At 44.6% G+C, this 26,234-nt stretch overlaps 1 protein-coding gene across 1 annotated transcript; it reads left to right on the top strand.

Annotated features, from left to right (window-relative positions):
- Nucleotides 1–980: 980 nt before the first annotated feature.
- CUNH16orf78 (chromosome unknown C16orf78 homolog) lies at nucleotides 981–23,930 on the top strand. The gene is made up of 9 exons (XM_035441673.1): nucleotides 981–1,130; nucleotides 4,779–4,883; nucleotides 5,044–5,168; nucleotides 5,298–5,461; nucleotides 14,517–14,563; nucleotides 15,978–16,125; nucleotides 16,766–16,798; nucleotides 20,811–21,057; nucleotides 23,783–23,930. The coding sequence occupies exons 1-9, from the start codon at nucleotides 981–983 to the stop codon at nucleotides 23,928–23,930; spliced, it is 1,167 nt and encodes a 388-aa protein (XP_035297564.1).
- The last annotated feature ends 2,304 nt before the right edge of the window (nucleotides 23,931–26,234 follow it).

A 26,234-nucleotide genomic window follows, 5' to 3' on the forward strand; every position in this document is an offset into this window, starting at 1 on the left:
ACAAAGAACTACAAGCAACTAAGGAATGCTGAGCACAGCAATTGGTTATCCAATACCAAATGGTCAGCCTGAAGACATACATACACTTAATGTTATATAGGCCAATCTGTTTGTATTTTCGTATTTAGGAATACATATATGCATATAATATGTATATGTAACTTATAAATGTATATATGGGAATATATTATTGTATAATTATAATAATTAAAGAAAAAGAGACCATGAATTTGAAAGAGAGCAATATAGGAGTATGTGGGAGGGTCTGGACGGCAGAAAGGGAAGAGTGAAATGAGTAACTATATTATCTCAAAATATTTTTTAATTTTAAAAAATAAAACAATTGCTGGGAAACAAAAGAGGAGGCAGCACTACTTGGAAGAGTCTCACTCACCTATCAAGCTGGCCAGAAGTTGAGCAGAGAGCTCCCAGGTTGCCACATCTGTGAGCTGTCACTTGTGGTGAGGTTGGCTTTCAGTGATGCAGCCGCCTGTGAGTCATCTCACTCCTGTAAGTGACCCTTCACCCATGCACCTAAGTAACCCCAAAAAACTCATTGGCTGGCCACTTCAAACTTCATTGTGATTGTTATTTTGGTTCCCTATCTTGGGTGAATAGACATTTGTGTTGCATATTCCCAGGAAAAATCTCACATACCTTAACAGAGAGCCTGTCAAGGAGAATGTGGCAGAATCCATGGGCTACAGTAAACCAAGAAGGGGGTGTGATCTCATGGCAAAGGGTGGGTAGTAATTACATCCTAGCTCCATTCTGACCTTTGACCTAAGGGATAGCTGCTAAGTCAATAGTGACCTCACAATCACTCTCCAAGCCTTCAGTCCCCGAGGACAACATCCATCTGCTTCTTTATCATTACATCCAAAGGACACACACTGGCTCTGAGTCACCACACCAGCAGACCCAGGGATTAAGAGAAAAGAGTGGCAGGCTCTCCTGTGGGGCACAGCTAAGACATCATCATGTCAGATAGCTTGGAAGACTTAAAGGATCTGATGCCCACTGAGAGGAAGTCCATGTGGAGGACACCTGAGGAAAGGCGGATGTCTGACCTCACCCGGGTGCTGGAGTGGCTGGAGAGGAGGCAGGGCAAGAAGAAGCGTGCCCTCCAGGTGTGTACATTGGAAGAATTAGCTGGAAGATTTTATGCAAGATTATTAGCAGAGAGAATTGGAATTCGACACCCCAAAACAAAGGGGGCTCATTTTTCAAACACTGGGGTAAGCCAGTGGGGGATTCCTGGATGTGAAATCACTCACATCACTAAGCTGTTTGTTTCCTAATGGCAATTGTCAAAGATGGGGTTACAATCTTTCCTGGTGGCCATATTTTAAGGGGTGGCTCCAGGTCATTGAGAAAGATGCTTCTCTATAGAAAATGTAGGAAGAGAACAATGGATTTCTATTTCAGAGGGGGAGAGAGAGAGAGATTGACCAAATACAAGTGTTCGGAAGTAGACACTCTCGAAGGCAGTCAAGTCAGAGTCTGTGATGAGGAAGGAGTCTGCCATTAAGTCAAACTCTGGGCATTGCTAGTGTCGGTCAGTGTTGGAAACAGTCATGGGCACTAGTTTATGGAGTCTCCATGCAGGCAAATCAGGAGCCATCCCACTGTCCTCAGCCTTCTCTTTTCTCCTGATAGCTCCAGGATAGATCATTCATTCCTACTGCTATTCCTCCACTGAGACTCCTACTAGCATATACCGTATTCCTCTGCCCCTTAAGGGGCTGTTCTCCCCAGCCCATTCCTCTTTCATGGGGAGTTCTTGCCTTTTCCCTCAGAGTTTAGGTCCCCTGGGTCCATAATTTGTGAAAATCAAGTCAGGCCTATGGAAGATGGTACCCTCTCCAGAAGATATTGAGCTCCCACATCCCCTAGCCACAGAGGATGCTTAGATCCTATGGCCTCTTGTCCCAGAGCACATGGGTGAAGAGATCATGACTAGGGACAGCACTCATCCTGTAGCTAATCTTTACTGTCATCCACTGCTCCTAGCCAAGCTATAAGGCCAGAATCATGATTACCCCAGCTGGAAAAAAAAAAGAAAGAAAAGAAAACAAAAGGAAACAGACGAACAAAGGTCACAGCAGTAATAAAGAACAGAGCAATATCTACAATTAAGATTTATTCCGTTCCCATGTGCCTGAGCTTTGTTGGGCCAACTCTTCACAGCTACCTCCACTCTCTCAGCTCCACACCGTGCCCCCCCCATGCTTGCCTGCTCATCGGTTAACACAGAACAGAAGGAGCTGGCACCATCTCCCTCAGCCTGTGCTGAGCATTCCTCTCTAAATGGTCTCTGGTTGCCTGCTCCTCCCATCATCTGGGGATGAGGGCAGTGGGGGGCTGGCTGCTGGATCTCTTGGAATTCTGCATCAGTCTTGGGAACTCTGTGTCATGGTTCATAGGTCCCTATCTCCTTTCAAAGAGATTATACTCTAGCATTTCAGAAGCTTTGTCTTACATGTGGCTTCCTATAAGTAATTTGAAACCTAGGGAGGAAACAAATTTACATTTAAACACAAATCTCCATCTATCACATCCATCACCATGTGCCACAGAATCATCTGGATTCCTAGAGAAGAGTAACAGGTATTTTGTGGTAGGAGACCCTTGGGTCTTGGTTTCTCCCTCAGAGAGTCCAGTCTGCAACCCTAACTTTGCCTCTCATTAAGTGGTTTTCTGAGCACTGTGACAACATGTGACATAAACAACTGATGGGAGGGAAGGTTTCTTCGGGCCATGGTTCCAGTGGGTTCAGGCCATTTTGGTAGGGAGGATGCAGTGGAGATGAGCAGTTCACATCATGGCAGCAGGAAGAAGAAAAACACCAGAGAGGATCCCTAAAGACATATCCCCAGGGACCTACTTCTCCCATTGGGCCCTAACTCCCACTTTCTTCACATCTCTATGAATTTATCCAGGGATAAATCTTGATTGGGTCGTATCCCACAGGATCTGATTGTCTCTGGAAATTCTACACACACACACACACACACACACACACACACACACACACACACACACACACAGCTGTGTGCTCTGCTAACCTCCGTGATTCCAGTCAAGTTGGCAGTTCTGACTAACCAGCATGAACCCCATTCCACTGCTTATGATGCTGCTGGTACTACGGACTCCACTTGAACTGAAGAACCCTTTTGGTCTATAGTCTTCTTGGTGCAGAAGACTTTATTAGTGTCAGCTTCACGTTACTTGGGTCCAAGGCTTTACTACATCACCTTCCCAGCATTCCCTCAAATGGGCATTAATAGAACTCTTCTGAGTGCCCACATGAGGACACAGGTTCCAGAGTGGGGTGCAGCTTGGAGGAGGAAGTACCCTACCCCTTACTCCACCTGCAAACCCAGCCTTGGCCCAAACTCTGACTCCTTTTCCCACCAAACAGAACAAAACCATGCTGGCATGAACCAGCTGCCCACCTTAGAAGGCAGCTTGATGACTTCTGGCTTTGGATACCATGCTGGATAGCTTTTATGTCAATATGACACAAGCCAGGACCATCTAGGAAGAGGCAACTTCCACTGAGAAAATGCCTCCATCACATTAGCCCATAGACAAGTATGTGGGGCTTTTTATTGATTCCTGATTGTTGTAGAAAGACTGGCACCAGCATCCTGTATGGTATAAGAAAGCAGGCTGAGCAAGTCGTGGAGAGCAAACCAATAAGCAGCACTCCTCTAGACTCCTGCTCGAGTTTCTGCCCTGAAGGGATGTATGATGGACTGTGATAGGGCCATCGAGATGCCACATCTAAGCCACATAAACCCTTTCCATGCTTTTAGTCATGGTGTTTTATCAATAGAAACCGAACTAGAACAGAAACACTAGAAAACCTGAATTTTCAGAACTGCCCTCCACCAGCTCAGCAACCAGCCCACAGCCCTCTTAGGGGCATCCAGAGGTCAGTTATTACTCATGTGACCTAAACAGAGCCACAGAGATCAGGCATTTGCTCAGGATAGTGCAGTCACTGAGCAAGTGACAGATGAGATTTCCACAGGGTCAGGGTGGCCTGGAGCTGAAAGCCCAAGCCATCTAAGCTGAGGAACTGCAAGTGGCACACCCTCTGGGAAAGAGATCAACCCAATCTCTCTCACCATAGTTCAGTATCCTTGATAAGGCTGGATGGACAACTTCTCAGGTGGTGTCATCCTTAATGTGCCCTGCTGGGCTATTTGTGCCTGGAATCTTGGAGATCCGCAAGAACTGTCCTCCCTGCTCCTACTGTGGAACAGCCAAGCCATCACAGGCCACAGACAACTCAATTCACAGCAGGACTACTCAATCATCAGCAGATTTCAGGGCCCACAGAAAAAGCCAGGCACCATGGCCACCTTAAACCTTAGCACTGGAGGCTGGAAACAAACAGATCCTGCGGGCTGCTGAGCTCTGTGCTCAGAGACTCTGTCTCAAAAATAAGGTTGAGAAGATTTAAGGACAACTGGATGTAAATCTCTGCCTCCCACATGTACTAGTGTTCACAAGCATCTGCGCATACACATAAGCATGTACACACACACACACACACACACACACACACACGTCATTCTGGAATGTTGACAAAGATCCTAGGGATAGATGCTAGGGTTGTTCGGAAGTCAAGAGAAGGGAGGGGACAAGAGTCTACAGTGTAGGTAGTAAGAGGTGGTTTCCCACATGCCAGGAATGTTCTCCTATTTAGGGACAGTGGATGGAACCCTCACAGGTTGGCTGCAGAGCTCTTTCTCCTGCCTTTTCAGAAAAAGATGGAGGAGAAAAATGTTGCAGAAGAGAAGGTAGGAAAGAAAACCTCAGGTGCTAAGAAGAAGCCTGACAAAGAGGGCCACAGAGTGACCTTCAGCAAGGTAATCACCCCTCCGCCTCTCCCCGCAGCTGCTGCTCTGCTATGGTGTCTTGCCACATGGTTTATGAAGATCCCTTGATGCCTCTTTGCCCTATAATGATAGCCCAACAAATGAGTCTCCCACCCTGTGCTGCTTCACCAAACAACCCCTACTTTCCCAGGGTCTCACCTTCCTCCATCCACGTCCCTCCACACTCAAGGATGCCAGAGCCTACAGAGCCATGAGAGCCCTCAGCCCAGGGGTACTACAGGGTACCCCAGACCTGCCTGCAGGCATGGGCTGCATGTACCCCTAGGAGCTAAGGAGAAATAAAAGTGAAGTCTCAGTAAGTCAGCAGAGAGGGCACTCCTGCCCCCCCTCGAACTCTTCCTGAGCCCAGGACGGCTCCTTGAGCCCATTGTGAAAATTTCTCAGTTTGGGTTTGGAGGATACTGAGCATAATTTCTCTGCTGACTCCAAGAATCAAGATCCAGGTGTCAGCAAGAAGTCCGCTACTGGCTCCTCCAAGGGGCAGGGAACGGGCAAGCGTGCAAACACGGTGTCTAACAACTTCAACAAGGACAGCTATAAGAAGTCAGGTAAGGAAAGAACCTGTGCCCTGGGGTACCAGAACTGTCCTCCCTGTTCCATTTTCTCAGAGACGGTGAAGAGTTGCCTGTCCATGTCAATTGAAACCTGTGTCCTTGGGGAATCACTCCCAGGGTGGCATTTGACAATCTTGGAATGCCCTGGATGAGAGGGAGTGGTTGCTAAACTCCACTTATCCACAAATATTCTCAGGAATCTGTCACAATGTGCTGATCCATCTGCAACTATTTTGGTGACACTACCTTCGTGAGTTCCAAATGTCCTAAGTTAAACACTGTGACAATGTCTACTACAGAAGGTACCATCCTGGTGACCTAACATCTGCCAAGTAGTGTCCATCCCTAGACAGGCCCAAGTTACAGTTCATAGTCCTGCTCCACCATTCAGTTATATCATTCCAGCCATACCCCCAGATCTGGGGCTAGATTTGTCACATAGAAAATACTTCCTCTGTAGTGTGGCTGTGGGACTGCAGTAATGGGGGGCCTGTAAATCATTTTGACACAGAAGTGCTCAGTAAGGTGATGCTAAAGGGTTGGAAGACAGATACACTTAGCTTTGGGTGTGCTTGGCCTCTTGAAACATGAGCTTATGGTAAAAGTGGAATCTAGAAGGCATTCCTACCTGCCCATGTAGAAAGTGGGCAGGAGCTTGGAGCAAGAGTCACCCAGATGTCCCTTTGTGTCCCAAAACAAAAACTTTTCCCATCTTTTCATTTAGTACACCAAAGCCATGGTATGCGCACTGAAGTCTCTGGTCTGTCACGGTTCAGTATGACAGAGGACCTGTGGTGCTAAGAGCATTAGGGGACTCTGAGTTGAACCCACAGCATCACATTAATGGGACATTCATCTAATCCAAAGAAGCACTGCAAAATGTCAATAATAGATCCCTTGCTTTTGGTAAAGGCACTGTGGTTATGAGATAGGAGCATTCGAGAAAACTGAGTGAAGGGTGCTAGATGCCCTCTTCATTTTCTTTGAAACTATTCTAAATTGTTCCTATTATATAAAGTTATATAAATTCTTAATTATTCTAAAATTTTTATTAAAAAGTTACTATAAAAATAAGATCAAGATGAAAGCTCCATACTTCAGCCATACTCTCTGTGACTCCCACTGTCACTGTCACGACCGTGCTGGCCCCATTGGGTTTGTGAACTTCCTTAGACCTTGCTTCCAGCAGAACCTCCTTCCCCCTGCTTCCTGAAGCTTAGATGCACAGTAGCCTTGCTACTCATTCCTTCCCAGACTCTTCACAGGAAGCCTTTGTGTGTGAGCACACTTCACTGAAACTTTTGGGGTCAGCAGAGACTAAGAATCACATCACAGAGGAACAGCACATACAAATCGGGGGCTGGTCAGGAGACCCCACTTTTATTCTTCAGAATCTTTTGTCTCCTGACATACGCCTCAAAGGTGTTCTCAGCTGCACTTGCCAGCAAGGAAAGCTTCCTGGGGTTTCCTGAAAGTTCCAGGCAGAGAGTAGAGTGAAGCAACTGGAGGCTCTGGTATTCATCACTGATGGAGAGCAGAAGCCTGCTTAAGGCACCTCTGTCGTAGCTCCAATCTTCGAAGGCTCTTATTCCCCTCTTTCCTCCACCCTTGCCTCCACCTCCGCACTCCCCACCCCTCTAATTGCCACTGGCTTTTCACTTACTCTGATCTTTGTTTCTTCTGTCTCATTCATACAGTATGCTATCAGCTCTGATTTTTGTTTCTTCTGTCTCATTCACAGAGGATGCTATCAAGACATTTCCCTAAACAAAATCAGTCCCTTCCCTATAGGAACCTCCTAGCAGTGGATAATTTCACCTCAGTGTACAAGATGTAAACATGAAGGTTGGCTTGCAGGCAGTTTGATCCTCTGTTGTCCTTTTTATTCTCTTCCTTGCCATCTGAGACAAATTTCCCGTATCTGGGAATGGAGAAGTAGTCTTGCTTCTTCTGATGTAACAAGCCATAGCCACTGCAGGGGAGTAAATGGGCCTAGACATCTAAGAAACACCTGCACCTGTCTACTGTTGGCATCCAGAACTAAGTCAGGCTGAGCTGAGCCACATTGCAGACATCTTCCCCATGCAGTCTTGCATGCTACCTCAGACAAGCAGGCAGGATCTGAACCAAGAGACATGATCCTTGGAGTAGGCAAGGTGCCAGTTACATGCCCAAATCCCATTGCTAGTTTGAACTCTACTGACTCAACAAGCTTCACGTGCCTTCACCTCAGAGGACAGTGTAATTGCCTGAGCAGAAAGAGATTCTCTTGGTGTCCCTTCTCTTTCAATCTTCATGGCCTAGACTGGTGGCTTCTCTTTATGCCTTCATCTGTTTCTCTTCCCTTCGTCTCCACTACTGTCATCACAGTCTGCCCTTAGTCCTCCACTGAACAATCCTCTTGCAGCTTTGGTTTCCATGGCTGCCACATTCACCTTCCTAACTAATTTGTGTATTTATGTTTAATGTGATTTTCTTCATAGCCTTGCCATAGAAAAATAATAAAACTCTAATGATGGGTAACTTACCACAAAGAAATGGAGATCAGTGAACTGACTGAAAAACAATTCAGAACAATTTTCTTAAAGCTTCATGAACTATAAGGCAACAACCATCAGAGAAGCTTCTTCCTTCAGTAAATGGGAGCTAATGCAGAGACCCACGACTAGACAATGTACATAGAGTGCCTCGGAACACTTGATCCTAAATGGGATGTCTCCATCAAATCTCTCCCCTTGGGGGTCAGGGAGCTATGTAGAAGATGAGATGGAAAGGTTGTAAGAGCCAATGACAATGGAGGATACCAAGGAAACAAGGCCCTTTAGACACAGTGACTGACAAATATGTGAACTCACAGAGGCTGAGGCAGCATGCACAGGGCCTGCACAAGTCCAAGCCAGAAGGGCTCCCAGTATCTAGAGGGCAAAGTGGACACAAGCTTCCATCCCCAACCAAGAAGCTATCTCCATTTGATAACCATTTGCAAAGGAAAAATAAGTTTTTCCAATGAAGTCTCACTGGCCATATAAACCACACTGCAGGCCCCAGCAGTATATGACCAACACAAAATGAACTCAATGGTACTATTGGAGACGGGTTTTTTGTCTCATAATTATTGCTTTGTCTGGGAATTTTTTACATTACTGGTCTTTTGCTTGTATGTTATGTTTTTTAATTTTGTGCTTTTATGGGTTCTATTTGGGTGGTGGGTGGGTGGGTGTGTATCCCATGCTTTTCCTGTTTTGTTTTTTCAAATTTGGGGGTTTTATTTTTCCTTTTTGATTTCTAAAGAGAGAGAGAAAGAAGTTGGATGAGCAGGGAGGATCTGGGAAGTGTCTGAGATGAGGGAGAAGAAATTGTGATCAGAATACATTGTATGAAAACATCTTCAATTAAAACAACAGGATACTAAAAAACAAAACAGGCAACAACATGAGATTAGGGGGAGTATGTTTGAATAAAATGAGAAGTGAAGCATAGAAACAAAAACACTTTTTAAAAAACAAAAATCAGGGACTGAAGAGATGGCTCAGTGGTTAAGAGCACTGGCTGCTCTTTCAGAGGATGGAGGTTCAATTCCCAGCACCCACATGACAGCTCACAACTTTCTGTAACTCCAGTTTCAGGGGACCTGACATACTTGCAAAATACCAATGTACATACAATAAAAATGTCTATTTTTAAAAAAATCAAAAATCTAAGGACTCGAGGAGCACAGTGACCTACAATGCAGCATTTGGACAGCATAACCAATGAAATAGAAGAATCCTCAATTCAAAGACACTTTTGAAATAACCTAGTAAGAAGGACAAACAGAAAATTCAAGAAAATAAAATAACATATGCAGCGTGGATATCTGGAAAGGAGAAGAAAGACCAGGAGACGATCATCTAAGAAATAAATGAATGAAGCAAGGTGGTGAGCACCTGTAATTCAGCACTAAGGAGGAGGTAGAGGCAGGCTGATCTCTATGAGTCGTAGGCCAGCCTGGTCTATATAGTGAGTTTCAGGCCAGCCAAGGCTACATAAAGACACCATCTCTCCAAACAAACAAGAAATAAATGAATAAAAACTTCCAAAATTCAGGGAGAGAAAAATCTTTGAATCATGGGGTTCCAAAACATCTATACCAAGACATATTAAATCCCAAATCTATGCAGAGAGTTTGAAAGCAACAGAAAAGTAACTCTTCATACTCAGAGAGCTTCCATAAGACTATGAATTTCTAAGTGCAAATGCTGTAGACCAGAACACAGGTAGAAGACAACATATTCAAAATAATGACAGAAGAAACAGCTGATACCCCAAAATACTATACCTGGGAGAGCTGTAAATTAGAAATGGAAGAGACACTGTGGTGGTGGTGGTAGTGCATGCTTTTAATTACAACACTTAGGAGGCAGAAGCAGGTGGAACTCCAAGCTCGAGGCCAGCCTGGTCTACAGAGCAAGCTCCAGGACATCCAGGTTTACACAGAGAAGCCCTGTCTCAACAAAAGAAAAGAAAAGAAAAGAAAAGAAAAGAAAAGAAAAGAAAAGAAAAGAAAAGAAAAGAAAAAAGAAAAATAAATGGAAGAGACAACCAAACATGGTAACACATGTCTGTAATCCCAGCACGCAGGGGCTGAACTCAGTCACAAGCCAAGGCCAGCCTAGGCTACATGTGACCCTATCTCCGAGAAAAGGGGGTGAGGGTAATAGGTATTTTCACAAATGGGCAAAATTTGATAGAGTTCATCCATAATACAACCAGAAGATGTTTCTCAACAGAAATAAGAGGCTTTGCATTAACAACATACTTATTAATGAATGTAAAAAAAAGAAAATCTTCCAGCTAACTAACTATATAGTCAAACTCAGAATTCTGTGGCATAGTAATGGTTGTTTTTAAGTCATGTCCAAGGCTAGAATGAAAGTTCAAAGGTAAACATCTTTTTTAGATTGAACTATGCATTCTTGTGTGATGTGTAGTCCACATGTGGGTATGTGTGATGCCTGAGGTGTCAAGACATGTCAGATTCCCTGGAGCTAGCATTACAAGTATTTGTGAGACCACCACATTTGCGGTTCCAGGAACCAAACTCAGTTCCTCTGCAAGAGCCGTATGTGCTCTTAACTGTGAAGCATCTCTGCAGCCCAAGATCAGACATCTTAAAAGCTACAACTGTGATATATAATTATATCTGCTAAGGGCAATGTTTTTAAATATTTTTGTCTTTTATAATTGACTGCATAATATTACTATATAGTTACACTAATCATAGAACGTATCAAGTTATTATGCTTCTTCCATTGTGTGGAAGTTCATTTTAGGTCATATATTTGTTATCTTGTGTGTCCAATAAACAATTTTATGTTATTTGTAATTATAAAGTAGGGTTATTACTTCCTCCAAAAAAGGTTAATAAACTTCAATATATTTAGGGGAAAAAGTAACTATAATAATGAATGCACAAGATTAAGAATATAAAATTCTGGGCTTGGGGGATAGCTCAGTGGTAGAGCGCTTGGCTAGTACAGGAGGCTGAGATTCTATGCCCAGAACCACAGAGAGAAGCCATTTGTATGCCAGCAAGGCTAAATGTTAGGAGCTTAAAATAGGATGCTGTAACTGTCAGACAATTCAAGCAAGCCTCATGGTAGCCACAGAAGTTAAACCTGTAGTAAATATGCAAGATATTAAGAGAAAGGGATCAAAACATGCCACTGCAAAGTGTCAACACACAAGGGAAGACAGGAGGAGAGGAACAGAGGACATGCAAGCCATTTGAAGACAAAGTGACAATAGTAGGTCATTGTCCTTAAACACAAAAGGAAAGTCACCCCACTCCATTTTGTGTTGTGTAACAGCCATTCACTGGGTAAAAAAAAAAAGGGGGGGAGCTATTCATCTCATTTGGGAGGATGCAAGGCTCGATTGAGGATCAATTTTCCAACATCTGAATTTGGGGAGCACATTGAAACTATAGCATTTTCTAATCCAAACAGAGTCGCTGGATAGCTCAAAAATCTAGCTATGCTGCCCAAAGAGACTCATTTGAACTTTTAAGAGCACATATAGGCTGAAAGTAAAGGGCTGGAAGAAAGACACTCTGTGTCAGTGGAAAAGCCAGGAGATAGGTAGCTGTACTGGCATCAGATGAAATAGACCACGAAGGTTATTATATAACAATGAAGGGGTCAATTCTTCAGAAGACCTAACAGTTGTAAATATCTATGCATCCTGTGTTGGATCACCTGAATAGATAAAACAAATGTTAGCAGCACTGAAAGAAATAAATAGCAAGGCAATAATCATGGGGGACTTAATAACCTAAAGAGGGAGGAAATGATACATCATCTAGACAGAAAATCAATCGGGAAATAGCAGATTGGAAAACACAAGACCAATGGACCTAACAGATGCATACGGAACATCCTGTCTGTGCACCACCAGCAGCTGCCCATGCGTCTCAAACACGATGGAGACTCTCCAGGATAGAGCATTAGGTCTCAGATTCACAAAAGTGTCTTCTCTGCATTCAACCAGAATCGAAGGAACATGGTAAACCAAACAGTGCTCTTCTGAACAACCAGGATATCACAGAAGAACTCCAAAAGCACATGGTACGAATACGGAGGCACATGAGAGCGGAGGCACAGCATGACAAAGCTGGTGGGGAGGGGAGGGCTGAAGCCACAGGTACAGGTACCATGCTATGGAAAGAGAAAACTGCAAGCAAATGGGAAAAAAGAAAGCCCAAGTTAATAGAACAAAGTAAATAATAAAGATAATTATTACTATATAGATTCCAAGACAATAAAGTAATCAATGAAACTAGACGTTGATTTTTCAAGGAGGTAAGCAATTGATAAATCTCTAGCTAGACTCACAAAAAGGAGAGCTTTGTAAAATAAAAAGGAAAAAAAAGCCAAAGCCTACAGTCTACATTACAAATGCTGTAGAAGAGCAAAGGATATAGGGAGCGGTTATAACTGACTACATAGCAATAGGGTACTGCCTAAAAGACATTCCTGGAAACACGAAAGCTGTCAAAATTGAATCATGAAGAATCAGAACAATAGCAAGGAGCCTGGATCAATAATCAAAACCTGTCGAAGAAAGGCCCAGGGTCTGGGCTTTCATGGGGAGCCCTGTCAAAAGTTATGAGAATCAATGCGAATCCTTCTCACGCTTTTCTAAGATATGGAAGAGCAGAGACATTTATTTCCCAAGCCCATCTTACAACTATTTCCTGATGGCAAAGCCAGATAGAAAAGGCAGCAGGAAAAAGAACCCCACAGGACAATGCCCACAGTAAAAGCTGGCTTTAACACCTCACAAGAAGGATCTGTGCAGGATGACCAAGCACAAACCACCCCCCAACATGGAAGGAGGGTCAACACATGACAATCCACACACAGAGAGTGCTGCTCTAGCAGAATGAAGAACGGAAATGAGGTCAAATGTGATTTGCCAGAATTCAGCATTCTTTTATGATACATGCTCGAATAGGTCATAGGAAATTCACCTCAACAGAGTAAAGCCCACCCATGACAAACCCACAACTAAAATTACACTCTGTGAAGAGCTGAAAGATGTCCTTTAAGACCAGGAACAAGGCAAGGGTGTCCACTGGCCATTTCTGTTCACCATGATACTGGACATTCATGTCGAAGGTACAAGATAAAGTTGTTGGGTGTCAGGGTCTCTGAGACCTTCATGGATGACAAGCCAAGGGGGGCAAGAAGGCACTTGGGTTCAACACAACTCAGTAGCCAGTGTTGGTTCAAACTTCAGGAGGCTGACCCTGAGGCACATTTATATTTATGTGCTTATTTTAGTCATATTTGAGCACTGAACAATTTGGTGAATACACACACACACACACACACACACACACACACACACACACACACACACACACACACATATATATATATATATATATATATATATATATATATATGAAGCGAGTGAAAACTATTCTGCAGATAATTAACTCAATCTTTCATGCACCACAAAGCACACACAAATCTCCTTGAGGAACAAAGTAAGCTAAATACATATCAGATATGATTTCATGGAAATGCTCTATGAAGTCCATAAAGATTGGTTCTATAGATTGAAAAAATAACAACAACAAAATTAGGACAAGGTTCTAGGGGAGGATCCAGTGCTGGAAAAGTCTCCAGCCACAGAGACAAGGTAAAGTTCACTAGGCTAGGAAGCAATCCACTGCAGCCTTCTGGGTGGGTTACAAGTTTTGCATTCCTTCCCTTGAAGGAACAATCCTCTGTGCTTAACATCCCGGGTTCCCCTAATGCTTGCGTGAGCACAAAGACCTCCATGCCCCTACACTTGGATCTAATACAGCATATTCATGGTGAGTATAGTCAGCAGGCCTGCATTACACACTTGAAGTTAATACATTATAGTAAAAAATAGTTTTATACACTTCACATTTGCTAAGAGAGTTGAGCTAAACTGCCTACACAAAGAATGTAACCACGGTTTTTGGGTTTGCTTAGCATTAGTTTGGAATTTGTTTCTAAAGGATTCTGTCTGTTCCTGCGCCCTTTGCTCCTGCCTCTATGGGTGATTTGGTTCCTGTCCCATCTTTCTTGGTTTGCCAACCATAACCTTGTACTGTCGTAATGACAGAGCCTGGCCTGACCATGCACCTGACTTCTCACAGCCATGTTCTCTTCTTGCCAGCCTAAAGGAACCAGTAAGAACACATTTCCATTTGTTGCCCTCACGGCCTCCATTTAATGATGTCAGCACCATTGTTCTCTGTGTGCCACAGACCCACAATGCATTGTTGGGATTTGGGGGTTTGGTTTTTTGTTTTGTTTTGAATACATCCAAACAAGACAAGTCTTTGCCTGCATTCCAAGTGTTCTCCATTCCTTTGCATAGATCTGGGATTCTGAATGGAGTCATTTTCCATCCCTTGAAGCTTGTAACAGATCTGAATAGGAACATGAATTCTTGCAGCCTTTGCATATCTGATGGGGTCTTTATTTCACCTTTGTGCCCTCCTGGCTGCCAGTCTTTCTTCTCCCAGGTTTCCGGCAGCCCCTCCCGCTGCTGGTCTTCTGCTTGCCAGTGGAGGCTGGAAGCTGGCCGTCCTCTGAACCTGAATGTACCTCATTCCTAGGCAATCTCTAAAAATGTTCCTCTGAACAGTCCCCAGTGCTGAGCCTCAAAGCCATTTGCTTCTTAATTCTTTTTTTTTTTTTTTTTTTTTGTCCTGGAACTTGCTCTGAAGACCAGGCTGGCCTTGAACTCACAGAGATCCGCCTGCCTCTGCCTCCTGATTAAAGGTGTGCTCTACCAACACCCGGCGCTTCCTAATTCTTACACTTGTGTGTGAGGTGTGCAAGGATTCTTCGCTTCTGGTTTATATCAAATTTGCAACATTTTAGCCATGATGTCTTTAATTTTATAGTTCCTCTCTGTCTTTCAGTCACACATACAGTTCCTCTGCTCACAAGTTTTGTTTTTCGGCCTTTTCTCTTCATGGACCATTTTGTGTAGTTTCTGTGGCTATGCTCCTGAAGCTCTAGTCCTCTCTTCTGCAATGCTCAATATTTAAATAGACATTTCTAGACTGGGCACAATGTGGCTCAACTAACTGGTAGAGTGCTTACCTAACATGCACAAAGTCTTAAATTTAGTCCTCAGTACCGTCCCATAGACCCAAGCATGACATCACACACCTGTAATCCCAACACTTGGGAGGTGGAGGGAGAAAGATCAAAAATTCAAGGTTATCCTCCTTTATATAGCATCAAGGCTAGCCTGGGCTACATGAGACTCCCTCTCCCAAACACAGATATATTCTTGTTCTGATCTATTTTTCCTTTCTCTTTTTCTTTAACTTTCTTTTTCAAGACAGGGTTTCTCTATGTAGCCCAGGCTGACCTGGAATTCACTCTGTAGATCAGACTGGCCTTGAACTCATTGAGATCCACCTCCCTCTGCCCAACAAGTGCTGGGATTAAAGGCGTGTTCCACCACCACCCAGCTCTGAGCTACCATTTCTATCACTATGTCCCTTCGTTCCCCCCAATGGCTGATGAGCACTGAACTGAGAGGGCTGTTCAACACTCCCAAGCAGACTGTAGAAACATCTGCTGCTGCTGTCTGGTTTTCCTGACACCGCCCACTTGTATTATCCTGGAAGGATGTACGTGTTGCGACCTGGGGAAGTCAGAGGTCTTACCTCTTTTGTTTCCTCTCACTGTCTCATGTTACCTGTTGCCCCATGTCTTAACACTGCAAACTCTTACAATGCCCAGGTTTCTAGTTATGTTGGAGAGTAAACATTCAACTTACTGTTTTCCAACCTTGGCTGAAAGTATAAGTCTCAGTTGAGTTTTCCAGAATATAAGCCTGTTTGAAATACAATGGCAACCTTGCTGCCTGTGACATTGGGTGAGCTAGCCTGGGCAGTGCTGGAGACTCATCCTGGTGGTGAGGATGTGGGAGATCTGGTGGGTTGACCAACTCAGCTAACACCTAGGTCCAGATTCAGGGCTATGAGTTGGCCTACCCTAACATCAACGCCAACTATGAACTGCTGGAGCATGAGAAGGAGCCAGTGCTGCAGCTCCAAAGCCACAGGGTCTCCATGGCACAGGGCAGCAACAGGATATCCGAGAGGAGTCCCAGTGAGGATCCAGTATTGATAGCATAACAGAAGCCAGAGGCCTTAAACCAGACTAGTGAACATTTGCAAATAAAGATATATGGACTAAAAAAGAAAAGAAATACAGTGGCAAGCCCCTGATTTAAGAAGGAGATGACCAAGTTGGATTTGAATTTTAGAATAGTTACCCTGGATAGAGGTCAGTGAAAGATCCTAGGAAAACATGGAACATACTCCACGACAGAGAGGTTTCTGGTGGCCAATCACTGGAGGTGTGTGTGTTTTCTGTGGCTTTAGGCCAGGGTGCATTTACAACGGGAAAGTCTGAGAATGATGTGTGCCCACAGGCATCCTTTGTCTACATGGACACACAATCATCTCTGGAGCCCCAGATGTGAGCCACAAAAAAAATCTAACATATTTGTTCTGTGTGTACCAGAAGTGGGGATCATTTTTTCTAAAAGAGTGGTCAGGACAGGGTTCCAGGAAAAGGCACTGACATCCTGGGATCACCATGCATTAGATATGGGGGTCTTGGGTGCATGACTTCTAGCTTACCCAGTGGCTAAATGTATATGACATGGTTGTAAAACTAGAGTGACCCCCCAGAAATTCCTTGAGTTGCCATAACCTTTAATAATTTGCTTTCCTTTCCACTGTAGGCACACCTGGATCCAGAAAAGGATCAGAGAGCACAGGAAAGTATATGCTGTTGCTCTAAGATCCCTCATTTTCAGAGAGGACACTAAGACCATGGCCCCCCTGGAACATAGCACCAACCCCATCAAGCAGAAACAGATACTCCCAACCCAACCACACTGTCAGGTACCAGCTACAGGCTGGAATACCATGTGGGGCAGGAAGTGTTCTAAGGCTACTACATACCCATCTGAGACCTTAGGCAAGTCCACTGACCCTCACAGGGAGCCTGGACCCATTCCCCATAGGCATATCTTGGTAAAATTCCTGGACTTAGTGAAAACCTGAAAGCTTACAGAGAAGTTTACTTATAAGGGGAAGAATCAACCTGGCTGGAAGCTATGGTGCCTTTAGATTACAGAGGGAAGTCCACAGCTCATAAACCTGCCCCAAACACACCAGCATCACATCAGGGTGATTGGATGGAATCTGCAAGTTTGGAGACATTTAAGATGCACAGTCATGTAGGAAATACCACAGAGGAAAGCAAGTCTATCAAATTGGGCAATAGTAGGTTTTAAAGCCAAAATTCTGACGCATCCTTAAAACCAAATGACTTTTAAAATTAAAAACAGGGGCTTGAAGGATGACTTAGTGGTTAAGAGCACTGGCTGCTCTTCCAGAGGTCCTGAGTTCAATTCCCAGCATCCACATGGTGGCTCATAGCCATCTATAGTGGGCTCTGATGCCCTCTTCTGGCACATGCAGACATAGCACTCATATAAATAAAATAAATAAATCTTTTAAAATAATAATTAAAAATAAAAATAGAAATTGAAAACAAAGGCTAAGATGAGATAACAAGGAAATGAAAATGAGATGAGGTAGAACAGGGTGGAAAGAGACAGTGGACTGCAGTGATAGGATACTCTTAAATGTTAGTGAATAAGTAACCTCATACAGCCACAGACACCAGAAATGGCAACTAAATAGGGAAAGCAGACATGAAAAAACCAAGTGAACCCCTTAAGATATATTACGGGGCTGGAGAAATGGCTCAGTGGTTAAGAGCACTGGCTGTTCTTGCAGAGGAGTGGGGTTTGGTTCCCAGCACCCATGTGGTGGCTCAGAACTCTAACTCCAGTTCCAGAGGATCCAGAGCCCTCTTCTGGTATCCTTGGGCACCAGGCACACATACAGTGTCCATACATACATACATACATACATACATACATACATACATACATACCACTCATACACATAAAATAAAAATTAATTTTTTCTAAATATGATTTTAAGTATTCCTCTTTTAAAATAAAAGGCTATAACAGGGAGTATGTTAAAGAATGTAACTATGCAGTTACAGATGATTTAGACTCACATTTAACAGCATATATCTTATATTGTCGTTTGTCAACATCACCCATAAACATCACAACAAAAAAGTTTTCATAAAGCATAAAGGTCTTATTTATTTTTAAAGATTTATTTTTATTTTTCAAATTATGCATATGCACATGTATCTGAATGTGCTTTTGTGCATGTGTATGCAGTGTCTTCAGAGGCCTGAAGATGTGGATCTCTGGACCTGGAATTACAGGTGGTTATGAGCCACATGATACAGGTGCTGGGAACTGAACTTGGGTTCTCTGAAACTGCAATATAGGGTTTTAAACACTGAATCATCGCTCAGCTTCCTAAAAGATAAGATTTTAGAGACATCTATTTTATCCTAAAACAATCACGAGAAATAAAGTTAAAAATTACTCTTCAACTTTAAAAAAAAAATGGAGACGAAGAAATCCATAACAAAGCTGGGCATGGTAGAGCATGCCTTTAGAGGCAGAGGCAGGCATTTGAGACCAGCCTGTTCTACAGAATTAGTTTTGGGACAGACGGCTACACAGAAAAACCCTGTCTTTAAAAAGAAAAGGGAGGGAGGGAGAGAGGGAAGGAAAGAGGCAGAAAAGAAATGCATAACAAAATCACCCACATACAGAATAACTAATGAAAGCAAGCCTGTTTCATTTCAAAACCTCTGTGCAAGGCGAAACACATACACAAAGAAACTGACAGTAAGAACAAAATAGAGAAGTAAAGGTTCTTGACTACATAAAGCAAACAGTAAGAGCAATAACCTATGTTTTTATCTCTAATAAAGTAAAGACAATCACTGTGAAAAAGAGGGAGATAGTAAATCCTATCTGAGACTAGTAAAAATAATAAAGATGACAAGCAACTAGGAGGCTAAATACAATGCTTTTGGGAAAAGTGAATAACGACTGACACGAAGATGTCACAAACAAAACATAAGAAATTCATGTGATCATATACTAAGTATATTTGCAAGTTTTCTGTTTTGTTTTGTTTGGTCTTTCAAGACAGGGTTTCTCTGTATAGCTTTATAGACCAGTCTAGGCTGGAACTCAGAGATCCACCTGCCTCTGCCTCCCGAGTGCTGGGATTAAAGTCATGCACCACTCCGGCCTGGCCATATATTTGCAAGTTTTAAGGTCTTTTATATAGACCAAACTCTTTACAACTATGCAGACTCCCAAAGAGTATATAATACAGATTGTAACTGGCCTGTAAAGAGCAAATAAGCCACTGCCACTCCTGAATTACAGATCTGGACACTTCTACATTAGCTTAACAAACCATCATAACTCCACAGTAACATTATACCAAAAACCATTACACCGAACTCAGTAATATAGATTCAGGAAACACTAAAAAATATATTGGTAAATATACCTAATTTGTGAATATGTATCAAACACTCTAGTGTTGAAGTAACACTTCATGACTGAGCAGACTGTATCCAGTTGGGTAATGGACCCTGCAGGTAAGCACTCACAGCAACCAACTAAGGGAGAAGCCACAAAATGGTATCAATGGATGAAAATGTCACACACACTCATTAACAAAAAATTATAAAAATAAGATGGGTGATGGTACTACACTGTACCTTTAATCCCAGCACTTGGGAGGCAGAGGAAGGCAGGTCTCTGTGAGTTCCAGGTCAGCTTGGTCTACAGAATGAATTCTAGGACAGCCAGGGCTACACTGAGAAACCCTATTTTTTAAAAAAAGAAATAAAACAAAAACAAAAATTTTAAAATCAATGAAACTGGCCAATCTCATTCAAAGCGATGGGATGCTAAAGTCATTTTAATTAAAGTCTGGACCAAATGGGAGGTCCTTCAGCCTGTCACCTAGACTGCTTTAGACTGTCAAATGCAGTGTGCCAAGACGAATATGTAGTTTTTTATTAACACTGGGAGGAAGATATTTTGATTTTTCAAAAACATTTGCAAAACTCGGCCAGGCGTTGGTGGCACATGCCTTTAATCCCAGCACTTGGGAGGCAGAGGTAGGCAGATCTCTGTGAGTTGGAGGCCAGCCTGGTCTCCAGATCAAGTGCCAGGATAGGCTCCAAAGCTACACAGAGAAACCCTGTCTCGAAAAAACAAAAAAACAAACAAACAAACAAAAAACCATTTGCAAAACTCAAGACATTCTAATTGACAGTGTATTTTTGAAGCAATAGACTTTTCTCTGCACCAATCATACCAGTTAGAGGTGAAATGAATAGACAGTGTGCCATCCGATAGGCCTGAGGTGTCTCATCTTTAGCTTCATATGTGGGTCATGCCATTCGTTCCCAGTTTCACATCTATGCAGTCATGCACTGTGCCCCTGCCTGACTTGCCATCCTGAGCATGTCTCCACATCATAAACTTATTGCCCTTTGAAACCCAGCTCCACTCTCACCTCTTGAGATTTCTTCTCCTTCTGGATCAATTCCCGTTTGATAAACTTCCTCTGGAAAGGGAGAAGGGGAAAGATTGAAAGGAAGGGGCAAGGAGGAAGGAAGCCAGGCAGGAAGGCAGCTGAGAAGGCTGGGAGAGTGGAGGATGGGATAAGGTTAAGGAGCAGCCCTGTAGGCACTCTCGCCAAGACCTCGGATCAGCTGTGAGGGCCCATTCATACTTCTAACTCCCTCTTCCCCCATGCTCAACTCTTCCCAGTCCCAGAATCTAACTCCCTGGGGGCATCTTCCAATTTCAGACTTAGACATCAAGGACGTCATAGCCCTAGAAACCAACACTCGAGTAAGCCCATATCGCAGACAAAGCTCCATAGATCCAGTGCTTCAGGAAACTATGTTTGGCGCACGGAGGGTGGGCCTGCTGAGAGACTGGGCAGGCAAGGCTCCTGACGAACGAAAGCTGAAGAGCCTCATGGAGAAGGGCACAGAGCCCAAGATGGAGATAGCCAAGATGCTGAAGCCAGAGGAGGTGCTGAGCTGCCGGTGAGCACCACTGGTGTGCATGGGCAGGCCTAGGACAGCAGTGTGTGAATGCATGCCTGCCTGAACATGGAGTGGGGTGAGCCTAGGACATCAGGCCATAGGCCCACACTTGGACATGGAGGGAACAGGACTAAGTCAGCAGTGTGTGAATGCATTCTTGGACATGGAGGGGGCCAGCCAACCCTACCTGGCTCTAGCTGGCAAAGGATTGTTATAAGGCTAAAACCCTGGGTTTCCCAGCAGTCTTTACTGCCAAAGGCCCCAAGTAATATATTTACTCCTATTAAAATTCCCCTGGTGGGCCAGGCAGTGGTGGCGCATGCCTTTAATTCCAGCACTCAAGAGGCAGAGGCAAATGGATCTCTGTGAGTTCGAGGCTAACCTGGTCTACAAAGCAAGTTCCAGGACAGGCTCCAAAGCTACACAGAGAAACCCTGTCTCCCAAGGGGGAAAAAATCCCCTGGTAGACAGCCAGGTAGGGGCCACCATTTTGAGCTCTGCCTCTGGAAATTCAATTTTTCCATTTGCTTCACAACAGAAGCCATAGAGATTCATCAAAAGGAAAATACAGGTTGTCTGTGGCCTTTTTCTTGAGTCCCTTTGCTCTGGTAAATTTGGGTGACAGTATCTATATTGGTTGCTCTTTTGTTGCTCTAGTAAAGGCAACTTATATGAGAAGGAAGGGTTTATGGTTCCAGAGGGATGAGAGTCTGTCATGACAGGGACACCCATCAGCAAGCCCAGTAGCAGCAGTCCTGGAGGCAGGAGCAGGAAGCTGGGAGCTCCTATCTTGCACAAGCAAGAAACAGGGTGCAAACTAGAAGAGTGAAGCTTTAAACTCTCAGAGCCCACCCCCAGTGACACACTTCCTCCACTGAGGCCACTCCCTCCTAAACATCCCCAAGTAGTGCCACCCACTGGAAGATCAAGTATTCAAACACCAAAGCCTACAGGGACCATTTCTCATAGAGCCACTGTCCACAGTGACCTTCTGCCTTGTTTGGGGTTCAGATTCCCAGGTAGAGCCTGAACTGTTTGGTTTCTGTCCTCCCCTCTTCCTTTTTCACTGCTGGGATGGAACCCCAGGCCTTGCACGAGCTAGGCAACGTTCCACCACCGAGTCACAGCCCCACCTATCTCTTGCTTGCTCTCCATCCATACCATATCACCAGGTCTCCCTCTGTAAATACTCAAGGCAGGTGTCATCCTTAACTGACCTAACAGGCAAAGTTAAAAACCTTCAGCTGGGGAGGAATCAAGACAAAAGGATAACAGGGTCACCCTCAACAAGCTCGGAGCAATATAGCCATCTTGAGTGAAATACCAGCCACACTGCCCCATTGCTCTGAAAATAAGAGATGAAGCAGGCATGGAGGCAATAAGAGGCAACACCTGACCAACTGCCCTCCTTGCAGGAACAAGCAATGATGTGACTCTAATTGGCCCTGGCTCCATGGGCGGGTGTGGCTTCTTTCCCACAGAGAACAGTAGCACTGGGGCAGGTAACACGTGTAAAGTCACACCTAAGACAAGGCATAGTGCAGGAGGATCTTAAAGAAGCCACATGTGAAGGTGCCAGCCCACCCATACCTCCCCGGAAGGCTGCCATGAGGTCAGGAGAACTGGGGCTGTAAGCAAAAGCAATCCAGGAGTAGAACCCAAGCACAGGCAAGGCAGGAAGCCTGGCAATGGTGACATATCTCCTCCCTGTCACCCGTAACCAGCCAGCAGGTAGCTGGTAGCATCCACCCCCTACTAAAGCTGGGACCGTGAAGTCAGCAGAGTAGCACATACCTTCATCCCAGCCCTCAGGAGTTGAGACAGGAGGATTGTGTGTGTGTTTCACCTACACAATGGGATCCTGTCTTGACATAGATAAATAAAGTGATTAAATACAAAGTTGGCCCCAAGGTCAAGATTGACAGTGGAACCAGGCACTCTGTCTGGATCCCACAGCACAGATAGGATCGATTTCACTCCTCAGCAGAAATCAGGATTACAAGGCTTTCGAAAACATTTCAAATCAATGGCCGTGTTGTTTAACTGTGTATATTAAAGGAATACACATATGCCTGGGCCTGCAGCTTTGTGTATGCACACTCGGAGACCTCCAGCCTTGACTCAGATCCACTGCCTGCAGCAGTGCTCAACATACCACAATTCACCCAAATTAACACATACCCATACCCCACATTAGTCATGTACTCTTTCTTTCTGGTGCCATTTGAATCAAGTCTTCCAAATGGGATGGCCCATTCTGTACTGACTGCCACTCTGTTGATGGGATTGATGGGCTACCTCACTCCCCAGTGAGTACCTGTCCTTCCATAGCATAGCTTCTCTTGACTTCCATGGACTTCATGCTGAGTGTAGTGCTTGAGTCAATGAAAATTAGCCTGTTTTCTCTGGAGATAACCAGGGTGATGCCTGGCAGGTTGATTTCCAAGAGTTACAGTACAGTGAGCTCCTACCACCTCTGCCACCTTTGGGGTGTCCTATCAGGGACATACACAAGGAGGCAGGCCAAGTCTCTTGCTGGCCCCCTACTGCCCAAAGTCCACCCATCCTCCCACCATTTTTTGAAACAGAGTCTCACTGTCTGGCTGTCCCAGAACTCACTATATAGACCAGGCTGGCCTCAAACTCACAAGCCCAAAGCCAACCCCTTTTTAGTGAAAGTCAGCTCCCATGGCTCCTTGTCACCTCTCCCTAACTTCTCTTGAAGGTACCTGCGTTTGTCCAAGAACAACATCAAGACCTTGATCAAGCTATGCAAAGATGCAGGCATGGATGTGGACATCCACCCACACATGGTGGAAGCCGAGATAGACTCCAAGAAGATATTCGACCACCAACTCAGCACGGCACTCTAGCCATACCACCAGAAGCCCGTCCTATGTAGGCTGAACACCCTGCAGACTAGCTTCTCTAAACTACACCAGCAAACAAGTCAGACGCATCACCACTAGCTGGTGTCAGCTTTGTCCTAGGCTCTACCGGGTATCAACCCAGGAGTAACTGGGAAGAGAGCCCACTTTCAGAAAGTTTGCTGGGTGCCCTGGCATTGCCTGTACTCCAGCACAGGTGGAGGCAGGGGGATCAAGCGTTCAAGTTCAAGGCCAGCTTGGGGCTGTATGAGGCCCTGTCTAAAACACCAAAATGGGGTGTGGGGGTACAAAATTCTTTTAAACTGCTTCTTAGGAGAAAATGCTTTTTGAGCAAGAAAATGGGATTCAAGTCCCTAGAGAACTTCAGGGAGGAGAAAACATTGAACAGCTGTCTGGAGACACAAGCCACTGCCCTGTGAAGGTCATGGTTGTGTGGGGAACTGGCCCTCATGTGTACACCCGGTGCCTGAAGTCCTCTCATAAGGACTGACTTCATGGTAACACCAATTTATTATTCATCCTTTCCCACCAAGTGTATTACATGGCTTGCTGGATTCCTATGTAGCCCTCTGAGACCCCAGGTCCCACCCACAGAACCTGATCTGCTTGTTCAGAAGTTCTGTCCTACGTGTTCTGGGACCTGTGTGCAACACTAAGTTCCAGGGGGGAAAGCTAGCACAGTCCTCAGGAAAGTGTGCAGGGTAGGCAATCCCAAGAGGTGCTTGGGATCCTACTACCCCATTATCCCACCCACAGGGCTTATCGTTCCTTCAACAGAGGGGGCAGCCTGCACACAAAATGGAGTCAAATCCCTGGAGAGGAGATCTTAGTGAGCTGGAGAGGAAAGGCTTCCTGGAGGAAGAAGCTACTTTTGGGTTTTTTCTTTTGTTTTATTTTTTGGTTTGGATTTTTGGGTTGGTTTTTCGAGACGGGATTTCTTTGTGCAACAGACCTCGCTGTCCTGGAACTTGCTTTGTAGACCAGGCTGTCCTCAAACTCACAAGAATCCAAGTACCTCTGCCTCCCAAGTGCTGGAATTAAAGGCATGCACCACCACCATCAGGATGGAAGCTATTTTTATTGAGAAACAATGCCCAGATTTGTATGAGAGCCAGAAGGGCAAACAGAGAGAACAGAGCACACGAAGACTCAGAGGCCAGGAGAATACAGCAGTCAGGAACCTGCAGTTAAGTCTGGGTGGAGGGGACACTGGAAGCAAGAGCGGTGGAAAGAAATACCAGCCTTGCTTTGCCGCTCTCCAGTGTGTACCAGCTGTGTGTTGACCTGTTAGAAGGCTGAGGGCATGGTGTGAATGGGAGCAGGCATGTTCCTGCCTCTGTGTAACTTGAACTCTGTGGGGAGGGGGAGACTTAAAATGCTCATCAACAGAAATCCCAAAGTGCTACTATCCCAGGGAACTACAGACACAGCCCAGCATCCGAAGTGACAAGGACCAGGACCAGCCTCTCATATCTGAAGATGAGAGGGGAGAGTCAGGCCAGAGGCCAGACCTGCGGCCTTCTGTCTGGAGCTCCCATGAGGGGATGATACAGAGGAGTCAACCCCTAGGGCCCCTTAGAGAAAATGTTCATAGAAGGAAAGGAATATAAGGAGGAAACAAATAGCCCTTAAACAGAGTTTAGAGTCTCTCAATAAGCCTACAGATCCACTAAGCAGTGGTACTGTGAGTGGACTTGGCAGACCTAGGCTGTGTGCCTGTGTCTGGGCTCAAGTAGTATGTCAGCTAGGGCTAGCTGGTTTGGGGCAGTCCTATCCAGGATGGCTGTTCTCTGCCTTAACAGATAAGCCTGGGCTTATGTTAATGGAGTGTCTGTGTTCTAAGAGGTGGCAAGTCCTTGAGGACATGGGTCAGGACTATGACATAATTACACTGTGTTCTAGCTCATGCTGGTCTATAGTGGCCAAAGCAAGTGCCAAGGTTACCTTAGATTCAAAAGTTGAGACTGGCCTGGATCCATAAAAGGAAAGAATCAAAGTAACATTGCAAAAGACCTGGCTAGGTCAGTAGGTGTAAGAAACCAGCCATTGCTATGATTAACCAGAAAAATTAAACCAGGGTAATAGTATTGGGAGCAAATGAGGCAAAGCTGGAACAATCTGTCACTTGACTGGGCATAAACATAAGGGATAGGTCTTTGGGCCACACTTGAGTCATAGATTAGCTGAGAGAGAGAAAAAAGAAGGCCAGAGCAACTGATGCTCTAATTTAAAAAATAAACAGTGGGAAGGAGTCACACCATACAACAGGACTCACATGGGAGCCTTATG

This window comes from Cricetulus griseus, chromosome 3 (genome assembly GCF_003668045.3).
Source record: "Cricetulus griseus strain 17A/GY chromosome 3, alternate assembly CriGri-PICRH-1.0, whole genome shotgun sequence".
NCBI lineage: Eukaryota > Metazoa > Chordata > Mammalia > Rodentia > Cricetidae > Cricetulus > Cricetulus griseus.

Coding starts and splice junctions, on each gene's coding strand:
- CUNH16orf78 (XM_035441673.1), top strand. CDS start 981: ATGTCAGATAGCTTGGAAGACTTAAAGGATCTGATGCCCACTGAGAGG. Junction 1,131..4,778: donor AGAAGAAGCGTGCCCTCCAG/GTGTGTACATTG, acceptor CTGCCTTTTCAG/AAAAAGATGGAGGAGAAAAA. Junction 4,884..5,043: donor ACAGAGTGACCTTCAGCAAG/GTAATCACCCCT, acceptor CTACTTTCCCAG/GGTCTCACCTTCCTCCATCC.